The 11,613-nt window shown below is 47.8% G+C and overlaps 1 protein-coding gene across 1 annotated transcript; it reads right to left on the reverse strand.

Annotated features, from left to right (window-relative positions):
• Positions 1 to 332: 332 nt before the first annotated feature.
• On the reverse strand, positions 333 to 10,488 carry LOC139311837 (zinc finger protein 397-like). The gene is made up of 3 exons (XM_070936359.1): positions 9,640 to 10,488; positions 8,548 to 8,644; positions 333 to 3,047 (listed from the first exon to the last, which is right to left on the reverse strand). The coding sequence occupies exons 1-3, from the start codon at positions 10,486 to 10,488 to the stop codon at positions 1,801 to 1,803; spliced, it is 2,193 nt and encodes a 730-aa protein (XP_070792460.1). The 3' UTR covers positions 333 to 1,800.
• Positions 10,489 to 11,613: the final 1,125 nt, after the last annotated feature.

Below are 11,613 nucleotides of genomic sequence, written 5' to 3' on the forward strand. Positions count from 1 at the left end.
ACTGCAATGATTCACTTAACAACTGGGGCAAGGCAGGCCATCAAACGCGGCAAAACTCACAATTGTCTCCCTCAGCAACAGAAATTCTGGAATCAACTGTGGTCGTAAGTCGAGGACTACCTATACTGTTGTAACTCCAAACGATCGCTAAACGAATGGCTGTTAAGCCAAGGACTATCTGGAGTTACAGCACGATTCATCCTCAAATTCTTTGAGGCAAAAAATCATAGAAAGGGCTCTCATCTTCTGTTTTTTTTTTCTTCAGATGGGAAAACATGATTTAAATAACAGCAGCAATGCCAGAAATAGCTCTTTAATGAGTTTTACTCAGTTAATTGATAATAACATGTAATTATAAAAGGAGGGAAAAAGCAAGTGACAACTGAGGAAATATCATACAAAGCATAATACACTAAAGGAATATCTTTTTCTCAAAAGTATTCAGAAGAAAGCTACAGAAGATGATTAGGAACCACTAGGCGAGCAGAACAGAAAAACACAAATGCTTTGTTTTAAACCATATTTTAAATGCCTTCTTTGGCCCTTCCTAATAACTTAATTAAGTACTTCCAGGAAAAAAAAATCACATTATGTGGATAAAGTAGAAGCCAGGGACTATCATTCCTATATACTGTTGACGTACAAGAGCAAATCTCTTTTAAGATTTAATCACATAAAGGGGTCCTAGAGCAGTATTTCTCAACCTTGGCAATTTTAAGTTCTGTGGACTTCAATTCCCAGAATTCCCCAGATAGCAAGGCTGGCTGGGGAATTCTGGGAGTTGAAGTCCACACAATTTAAAGCTATCAAGGTTGAAAAATACTACTCCAGGGAGATCCAAGCTAGAAAATGCAGAGTTTCCTGCTCGGCCTTCAAGAGGGATTATCAACCAGATTTACAGATCCTGGAAAGATTACCTGGTATCCCACATGAGCCCCTAGTCAATGTAGACAATAAAGGAATCTTTAGTCCAACGTTTTAAGAGCTATATTCCCCACTTCCTTTTTAAGAAAAATCTGAAATCTGTACAAGGTCTCCTTGATAGAGAGGAAATCTAACAAGGATCAGCCAGCAGAGGGGGTCTCTATGCAAGGACATAAGCGCCTTAGACAAAAATGTACCCCTTTTCCCTGAAAATACCGTATAAAAATAAACATTCATAATTCCGTATCAAAGGAGCAAATATTCCTGATGTAAACATTAGATTGTTTTCCCAAACAACTGGAGGGGCAAGTGTGCGTGTTTTGTTTTTGTTTTTTTTAAAAAAAACATAGTCCATAAAATAAATTGTAGAGCAGGGATCTCCAAACTTGCCAACTTTTAAGACTTGTGGACTTCAATTCCCAGAATTCTCCAGTCAGCAAAGCTGGCTTGAGGACTTCAATTGCCACAATTCCACTTGTGGACTTCAACTCCCAGAATTCTCCAGCCAGCAAAGCTGGCTTGAGGACTTCAATTCCCACAATTCAACTTGCGGACTTCAATTCCCACAATTCAGCTTGTGGACTTCAATACCCAGAATTCAACTTCTGGGCTTCAATGCCCACAGCTGGCTGGGGAATTCTGGAAGTTGACGTCCACAAGTCTTAAAGTTGCCAAGTTTGGAGACCCCTGTTGTAGAGGAAGAAAAACAAGGAAGAAAATCAGCCGTAGGGACGATCAACAGTTTTACAAAGGGCTGGATGGCATCACCAAATGCTTTAGGGCCAAAACTGGATGATTTCCAAGAATTATTGAAAATCTCAAGTTTGTTCTGGATGGTCTACTTTTCCTTTGCCACACGCTCCTGCCCTCCTGCCTCTATTCATTCCTAATTCCCTGTTCGCTGGTGGTTTTCTTGTGAACAGGATCCTCCAGAGTGTCCCTTGCCAAAATCTTTTCATTTTTCTCTCCTGCATGAACCGTGTAATGCCGATGAAGTTCCGATTTCGACCGGAAGTTCTTCCCGCAATTGGTACAAAGGAACGGCTTGGCCCCCGTGTGAGTTCTCTGGTGGGAAATGAGGTTCGAGTTACGGTTGAAGCTTTTCCCGCACTCCGGACAGACGTACGGTTTTTCCCCCGTGTGGATCTTCTGGTGCCGGGTGAGGCTGGTGCTGTCGCAGAAACTTTTCCCACAGTCCGAACAGATATACGGGGTGCCTCCGGTATGGACCCGCTGATGTCGGACGAGACTCATGTTGGAGTAGTAACTCTTCCCGCACTCGGCACATTCGAACGGCTTCACTCCGGTGTGGGTTTTCTGGTGGGTGATGAGATTGGAGCTCCAGCGAAACCCTTTCCCACATTCCAAGCACGTGTAAGGCATTTCCCCGGTGTGGATTCTCTGATGGAGAGTCAGATCCGCCTTCCGGCAAAAGTTTTTCCCGCAGTCGGCACAGTGGTAGGGTTTTTCTCCCGTGTGGATCCTCTGGTGGATTCGGAGCTCCGATCGTTCGCAGAAGCTGACGCCGCATTCCGGACACTTGTACGGCTTCTCCCCTTTGTGGATGATGGAATGCCTGATCAAGTGCGACTTCACGCGGAAACTCTTCCCGCAATCCAAACACTGGTAGGCCTTCTCTCCTGCGTGGATCCTCTGGTGAATTGTGAGGCCCGAGCTCTGGCAGAAACATTTGCCGCAATCCAGACATTTGTATGGTTTTTCTCCGGTATGGATTCTCTGGTGTCTAACCAGGCTGGTGCTGTAATTAAAACTCTTCCCGCAATCTGGACATTTATAAGGCAGGTTCCCCATGTGGGTTACCTGAAATTCGATGATATCTGCGTTATCGTCGGCTACTCTGGCAGCCTCGCTGTTCACCCGACGGACTCTCTTCGGATCTGTGCTTTCTCCGATGAGCTCAACGCCTTCAGAAAGAACGGCCTTCCCAGTGTTCTTCTCTGGAGAACGTTCCCTTTCAAATCCTTGCCAAATGCTGGGAACTTCTTGAAGATCACCATTTTGGGAATCCTTCAGGTGTGAGTTCCCCGTCACTACCCCATTAGTGCTTTCTCCTGAGACTTCTGGCAGATCGGTGGCTTTATCGGCGCTCCTCAAAGATTCACCTGGAGAAGGAATAATAGAATAGAATTTTTTATTGGCCAAGTGTGATTGGACACACAAGGAATTTGTCTTGGTGCCTATGTTCTCAGTGTACATAAAAAGAAAAGATACATTCGTCAAGAATCATAAGGTACAATACTTAATGATAGTCATAGGCTACAAATAAGCAATCAGGAAACAATATCAATATAAATCATAAGGATATAAACAACAAAGTTACAGTCATAGAGTCATAAGTGGAAGGTGATGGGAACAATGAGCAGATTAATAGTAGTGCAGACTTAGTAAATAGTTTGACAGTGTTGAGGGAATTATTTGTTTAGCAAAGTGATGGCATTCAGGAAAAAACTGTCCTTGTGTCTAGTTAAGGCAGCATTAACTAAGGCAGAATTTAACATCCAGCTGCCTGCAATTACTGCGAGTTCAATTCTCACCAGGCTCAAGGTCGACTCAGCCTTCCATCCTTTCTAAGGTGGGTAAAATGAGGACCCGGTTTGTGGGGGCAATAAGTTGACTTTGTATAAAATATACAAAAGTATGAAGGCTATTGCTTAACGCACTGTAAGCCGCCCTGAGTCTCCGGAGAAGGGCGGCATATAAAAATAAATAAATAAATAAATAAATAAATTTTAAAAAGTTGTTCTGGAGTGCAGTGCCCTATAATGTCGTTTTGAGGGTAGGAGTTGAAACAGTTTATGTCCAGGATGCGTGGGGTCTGTAAATATTTTCACAGCCCTCTTTTTGACTCGTGCAGTATACAGGTCCTCAATGGAAGGCAGGTTGGTTCGCCATTGTTTTTTCTGCAATAAGAGATGAAAGGAGGAAATCCGGCATTTCCATTCGGCTTCACACTTCCAAACTATTCACCAGAACTTTAAAATCACTTTCTGGAAATCAGATGCTCACTTTGGCTATATTTCAATGTTGGAGAACTCTAGGCTTATTCACCTATATCAAGGGTGTCAAATTCATTGAGGGTTGTGTTTGTGGGGTGACCACGGTGGGAGTGCCCAGCTCAACATCATTCGTGTCGGGCACGCCTGTGTCGGGCCGAACGCTCTGCCAGTGAAAACAGGCTCCTGAGTTCCATTTTCGATTACGACGGCTTCCTGCAACCCTCTGCCAGGGTTCCGTTTTCACTGGCAGAGGCACTGCGGGCTGGTCCTTCGCTGTTTCCAGAGTGACCCTGTGGGCCAGATCTAAGCACCCCGCAGGCTGGATCCGGCCCCCAGGCCTTGAGTTTAACACCCCTGACTATATCAAGAGTCTCCAAACTTGGCAACTTTAAGACTTGTGGGACTTAAACTCCCAGAATTCCCTATCCAGCTGTGGGAGTTGAAGCCTGCAAGTTTGAATTCTGGGCGTTGAAGTCCACAAGTCTTTAAAGTTGCCAAGTTTGGAGAGCCCTGGCCTGTGTGATAGGCTTTCTTTGGGTCCGAGATGGTGGCTTTTTCACCTCAGGAATGCTTTACGTCGATTTTATGATGGAGCTTTGCAAGGACCAAAAAAAAGTCTTTTTTCCAAGAAATAAGCTGGTAAAACAATGAGCTTTAGGCCTACATAGGGATTTGAACCCATATTCGAGCACCTTTATACCAGAGGTAGCTTACATTTCTATACTACAGGGGTCTCCAACCTTGGCAACTTTTAAGCCTGGCGGACTTCAACTCCCAGAATTCCCCAGCCAGCAGAGAACCCAGTTTGGTGTAATGGTTAAGGTATCAGCAGGGGTGGGCTTCAAAAATTTTAGCAAGGGGTTCTCTGCCTGGTTGCTGGGTGGGCGCGGCCTAGTCAGCCTCCTGCATCATGGTGGGTGGGGCATTTTTGCCCTCCCCGGGCTCCGGAGGCTTTCCTTGAGCTTCTGGGAGGGCAAAAACGGCCTCCCCAGGCTCTGGAGGCCCTCTGGTGGCCAGAAACAGGATTGAACTTCCAGTAGATCCGTTTTTCGCCCACCCTCCAGAGCCTCCGTGCGCGCCCTGCATCCAAAACCGGCCGCATGAGGACTCCTGGGAGGGGAGGGGTGGGCCAGCCAGGAGTGAGATTTGGGGGTTCTCCGAATTGCACAGAATCTTAGCTAGAGGTTCTCCCAAACCCCTGCGAACCCCCAGCAGCCCACCTCTGGGTATCAGGCAGAAACAGGGAGATCCTGAGTTCTATAGTCCCACCTTAAGCACAATGCCATATATGTAACCTTGGGGCCAGTCACTTTCTCTCAGCCCTAGGAAAGAGGCAATGGCAAACCACTTTTGAAAAACCTTGCCAAGAAAACTGCAGGGATTGTCCAGCCAGACGTGGAGAATTGGATACAATTGAATGAAAGGCCGGGGGGGGGGAGAGAACCTTGAGACTACAACCCCCATCATTCCCACTTAGCATATGAGGAAGCTTTACAAACAATATTTCCTTGTGGTCTCCCATCAAATACTAACCAGGCCCAACCATGTTTAGCTTTTGAGGGTGGATGGGAAAAAGAGGCTCCAGCCAAGGCCATATAGTTTTCTGAGAGCAATACAAGCACAGTTGTCCTTGACTGACAACAGTTCATTTAGTGACCATTCAAAGTTACAACGCCACTGAATAAAGTGACTTATGACCATTTTTCAGAGTTATAACCTTTGCGGCATTCCCCATGGTCATGTGATCAAAATTCAGACACTTGACTCCCCCCCTCCTCCGGGGGGGAGTGCGGGAGTGCGGGAAGATCCCTTGCAGGGTCGCGCTGAGGATTTTGTGCAATTCCTGCACGATAAAGTCGCTCGGATTCGGGATGGCTTGGACTCCGACTGGATGAGTCCACGGGAGGAGACGAGGGCAGGTCTTGAGAATGTTACCTGGGAGGAGTTTGATCCTGTGACTCCCGAGGATGTGGACAGGGTTCTGGGTAAGATTAGTGCCGCCACGTGTTTATTGGACCTGTGTCCCTCCTGGTTGGTGCTGGCCTCCCGGGAGGTTACACGAGGCTGGCTCCAGGGGATTATAAGTGCTTCTCTGAGTGAGGGTGCCTTTCCTGCCGCCTTGAAAGAGGCGGTAGTGAGGCCCCTCCTCAAGAAGCCTTCCCTGGACCCGGCTGAATTAGCCAACTATCGTCCAGTCTCCAACCTTCATTTTGTGGCGAAGGTTGTTGAGAGCGTGGTGGCACGACAACTTCCCCGGCACCTGGATGAAGCTATCTATCTAGACCCGTACCAGTCGGGCTTCAGGCAGGGGTACAGCACTGAAACGGCATTGGTCGCGTTGGTGGATGATCTCTGGAGGGCTCGGGACAGGGGCTGCTCCTCTGTCCTAGTCCTATTAGACCTCTCGGCGGCTTTTGATACCATCGACCATGGTATCATGCTGCAGCGGTTGAGGGGGTTAGGAATAGGGGGCACCGTTTTGCGGTGGTTCTCCTCCTTCCTCTCCGACCGCTCGCAGTTTGTGTTGGCAGGGGGACAGAGGTCGACCTCGAGGCATCTTGCATGGGGAGTGCCGCAAGGGTCGGTCCTCTCGCCTCTCCTGTTCAACATTTATGTGAAGCCGCTGGGTGAGATCATCCGTGGTTTCGGGGTGAAGTGTCATCTGTACGCTGACGATACTCAGCTGTACATCTCCACCCCAGACCACCCCAACGATGCCCTTGATGTGATGTCCCGCTGCCTGGAGGCCGTGCGGGCCTGGATGGGGAGGAACAGGCTCAGACTCAACCCCTCCAAGACCGAGTGGCTGTGGCTTCCGGCGCCCCGATATAGTCAGCAGGTGCCATCGCTGACTATTGGGGGTGAATCTTTGCCCCCCACAGAGAGGGCTCGCAATCTGGGTGTCCTCCTGGACGCGCGGCTGTCTTTAGAAGAGCACATGACGGCCGTGGCCAGGGGGGCCTTTTATCAGGTTTGCCTGATTCGCCAGTTGCAGCCCTTTCTGGATCGGGACGCCTTGCGCACGGTCACTCACGCCCTTGTCACCTCCCGGTTGGACTATTGTAATGCTCTCTACATGGGGCTCCCCTTGAAGAGCACTCGGAGGCTCCAACTGGTCCAGAATGCGGCCGCGCAGGTGGTTATGGGTGCAACCCGTTGCGCCCACGTGACACCCCTCCTGCGCGAGCTGCACTGGCTCCCAGTGGTCTTCCGGGTGCGATTCAAGGTGTTGGTTACCACCTTTAAAGCGCTCCATGGCATAGGACCCGGGTACCTTCGAGACCGACTTCTGCCACCAATAGCCTCCCACCGACCAGTCCGCTCCCACAGAGAGGGTCTCCTCCGGGTGCCATCAGCCAAGTTATGTCGGCTGGCGACACCCAGGGGGAGGGCCTTCTCTGTGGGAGCTCCAGCCCTGTGGAATGAACTGCCCCCCGAAATACGAAAGATTTCCGACCTCCGGGTGTTTCGCTGCGCTCTGAAGACCCTGTTGTTCCGCCAGGCAGGGCTATTAACATAACGTTTTAAATTGGGGTATTTTAAATTTCTGGGATTTTAATTGGAGCCTAATTATTTAATGATTTTAAATTTTAAATTGTTGTTGTGTTTTTTGTGTTTTTAAATAGGCTGTACACCGCCCTGAGTCCTTCGGGAGAAGGGCGGTATAGAAATAAAATTATTATTATTATTATTATTGGCAACTGATTCACATTTATGACCATGGCTATGTCCCAGAATCATGTGATCAGTTTTTGCGACCTTCTGACAAACAAAATCAATGGGAGAGGCAGATTCACTTAACCACTGGATGACTAACTTAACCACCTCAGTGATTCACTTAACAATTGTGGCATAAAGAGGTCGTAAAATGGGGCAAAACTCACTTAACAACAGAAATTTGAGGCTCCATTGTGGTCATACGTCGAGGACTACCTGTACAGTATAGAAGAAATTTGCCATTGCCTGGTTCCGGGATGTTTTAATGTCTCTGTTTCGTTCACGTCTTTTGGATTTCCTGGTGGTCTCCCATCCCCATAGGAAACCAGGCTTGACTTGCTTAGCTTTCTTCTAGATAACTCAGGATTGGCCAAATCACAAGACTTAAAAAAAAGAGTAATCAATTCCATCTGTGGTTTTCTGCAATGGGCAATCTGTTTTATCTGCACAATTATTTCCAAATCCTTTTTGAACCCCAAAATGCTTCCCAAGTCAACGTACAAAGTGAACATTTGAAGGCATCCTGCACCACAAAAGGCAAAGGTGGGGAGAAATTGACTTGACAAAATTATGCCTCCCACCCCCATGTAGTTTTTGTGTGCTCCTGCCTGTTTATTTCTGCTCCTGGCAGTTATTACCGGTTGATCTTTGTGCTAAGATCTTCTGCTGGGATCTTCTCCCTTTTAGAGGTGGGATAAAAAAGCACCAATCTGCACAGCCTTCTCCAGGATACCACAAAGACAGCGAGCAGCCTGGTTTAAAAACCCGATCACTCTCTTACAAGCAAGGTGCGAAGCCTGATCCAAACCATCTCAAATCCAGGCAGAGTCAGGACGTCCTTCATGCTTCACCAGTGAAGAAGATGACACTTCCCCATCAAATAACTTACCATGGAGGTTGGAAACTCCATTGTCACCTCCCTGTTGACAATCCAAGGACTTCTGCTCAGACCCAGAAAAATTCAGAACTGGCTCTTTCACCGACACCTGAAGCAAAAAAAGAAAGTGTTAAGATCAAAGAGCAGAGAGGCTTTTTTTTAATTTTTATTTTTTTATTTTCAATTTACATAACAATGAACATTTTTTAACAGTACTGTGCCATGTGTCTCTTACAGGTATTTACATTTGTTCCTATACATTCTTGTTTCTCTGTTCTAACCAATTATACCACTTATCCCACACCTCATAAAATTCTGCATCTTCCTTGCCTTTCATTTCTAAAGTGAGCCTATCTAATTCAGCACATTCTAGTATCTTGTATATAATCATCTCATTGGCTGGTATATTTTCTAGTTTCCAACATTGAGCATAGACAATTCTCGCTGCTGTTACTATGTGTAAAATGATGTATTGGAGTTGCTTCTTGATCTTTCGGTTAATCATTCCTAATAAAAATAGTTCAGCTTTGAATTCAATTTGTTCTCCTGTTATCTCCTGCAGCCATCTCCTTATCTGTTTCCACTATTTTTTTGCTTTGGGGCATTGCCACCACATGTGATAAAATGTTCCTTCTTTGTGCTTGCACTTCCAGCACTCCGGTTTCATATTTTTATACATTTTAGCCAATCTCGAAGCAGAGAGGCCTTAAAGGGCATCTAGCTGCCCCTTGTATGGTGGGAAGCCCTCTCCTCTACTCCCACCACCCATTATCACAGAGCCTACAAAAAGCCAGCCCTGGTTCAACTATTTTCCAAAGTACCAAAAGGCAAGACAAGAAACGAGTGCCTTGTCTGCAGAGGTATCCAGGCTCTGGATCTTTACTTCCAGCTTCTGGCAATAAACAGCAATAGTGAACAATGGGTTCACTTAACAAACAGAGCAAGGTTGTTAAGTCAAAGGCTACATGTACTGGCTAGGGAATTCTGGGACTTGAAGTCCTTTACTATTTTAAAAGTTGCCGAGGTCGATAATGACTGGTTTATGCAATTCAAGATAGGGCCACAGCCTCCGATCCCTCATCCCAAACCACGCGCCCTTCTCACCTGCTCATCCAACGTCTCAGGTACCCATTCCTTCTGCCGGAAGCCCTCGGCCAGAGCCACTGCCTGGGCACAGGTTTGGGGGCAACCCTCCACCACCCAGCTCTGGAGTTTGGGGGGCAGGATGGCCAGGAACTGCTCCAGGATCAGCAACTCCAGGATCTGCTCCTTGGTTTGTCTCTCCGGCTTCAGCCAACGGCAGCAGAGGAACCAGAGACGGCTGCAGACCTCACGGGGACCTGCGGCCTCCTGGTAGCGGAACTGGCGGAAGTGCTGGCGTTGAATCTCCGAAACGACAACGTCCGCCTCTGGAAGCTCTTCTTTGGGCAGCTCGGAGGGTTTCAGGTTTCGGTGGGGCTCTTGGGATTCCCCACCGAAATAGGGTTGGGTTTGGGTCTCCCGTTCTTCGGTGACCTGGGTGCCTTTGGCCTTCACCTTGACGGAGGCTGGAAGTATCGCAGAAGTATTGTGGAGAGAGGAGCTCAGTTCTTGTAGGCTTGAGCAGCCGAGTCCCGGAGCCTCCACTGTCTTAAGGAAGTCTTTCCACCGGGTCTCCTCTGAGATGGGAACCCCCAGGTCCAACTCTTCTTTATACAAGTCTCTTGGGGAGCTTATCAGAAAAGCTCTTGTACTTCCAGCTTGGAAAGAACCAGCACATCCCTTCCCCTTCGCTCCCGCTCTGGCATCTGTGGTGTCCTCCCAGGCGTCCTCCCACCCCACCACCTCCTCCTCAGCTGGCACATCTGTCTCCTCTTCCTGCTCCTCCACTTCTTCATCCGAGGTCACCTCTGGCTTTCGTCCGGCCTGGATTGCGGGGCCCAAATCCAACAGGGCTCCCTCTTCCATCGCCATCCTGCACAAGGTTAATGGCCAACCATCCGCCTTGCCTTCCAAAGCGTCCCAGGGTGCCTTTTGGGATTACAGGAAATTTGCAAGGTGGCAAGTAATTAGAGGTAGGGGCGTTGCCCAATGCCTAGGAGCTTCTTTCTGAAAAGTGGGAGGAAAAAGTAGGAAATAGAAATTAGAACGAGAAGAAAACGACAGGTAGTTCTCGATTTAAGACCACGACTGAGCCCGACGTTTTTGTTGCTAAGTGTTGGTAAGTGAGCTGTGCCCTGTTTTAAGTCCTTGCTTGCCACGCTTGTTGAGCGAATCACTGCAGTTGTGAAATTAGTAACACGGTTGTTAAGTGAATCTGGCTTCCCCATTGACTTTGCTTGTCAGAAGGTCCCAAAAGGGGATAGCATGACCCCGGGAGATTGCAACCGTCATAAATGCGAGTCACGTGACCATGGGGATGCTGCAATGGTCGTGTGAAAAACAGCCACAAGTCACTTTTTCCACGGCCATTGTAACGTCAAATGGTCACTAAATGAACTATTGTAAATTGAAGACTCTCCATACTTCCTATCTTCCGATCCCTTTTTTTAATTGTCAATCTTTCCAGGTACAGCAGACTGGAAATCCATCCAGATAAGTTAATTCTATTTTATTGTAAGTCTGTCAAGTTTCGTGGTCGTCTCGAATGTCAGTGCCGGATGTCAGCACTTCAACCTGCATTTACTCTAGTGCTGACAAAGGCTACATTACTTACATGGCTTAGGCCCAGGGTACCTGCAGGATAGATCTCCTGCCATCCTCCCATCGTCCGGTGCGCTCACACAGAGCGGGCCTCCTCAGGGTGCCGTCAGCCAGACAATGTCGGCTGGCGGCCCCCAGGGGGAGAGCGTTCTCTGTGGGAGCACCAACCCTCTGGAATGGGCTGCCCACCGGCCTCAGGACAGCCCCAGACCTCCTCTCCTTCCGCCGCAAATTGAAGACGTGGTTTTGTCACCAAATGGGCTGAATCCATAGGGTTGATTTTAAAAATCTGAATTTGAATTTATTTTAATCCATTTTAAACTGATTTTAATGTTTATGTAATTTTTTTATGTTCCTTTTGTAAGCCGCCCTGAGTCCTTCAGGAGAAGAGCGGCA

This window comes from Pituophis catenifer, unplaced genomic scaffold (assembly GCF_029215685.1).
Source record: "Pituophis catenifer annectens isolate HBS135680 unplaced genomic scaffold, rPitCat1.0.hap2 SCAF_2, whole genome shotgun sequence".
NCBI classification, from domain to species: Eukaryota; Metazoa; Chordata; class Lepidosauria; order Squamata; family Colubridae; genus Pituophis; species Pituophis catenifer.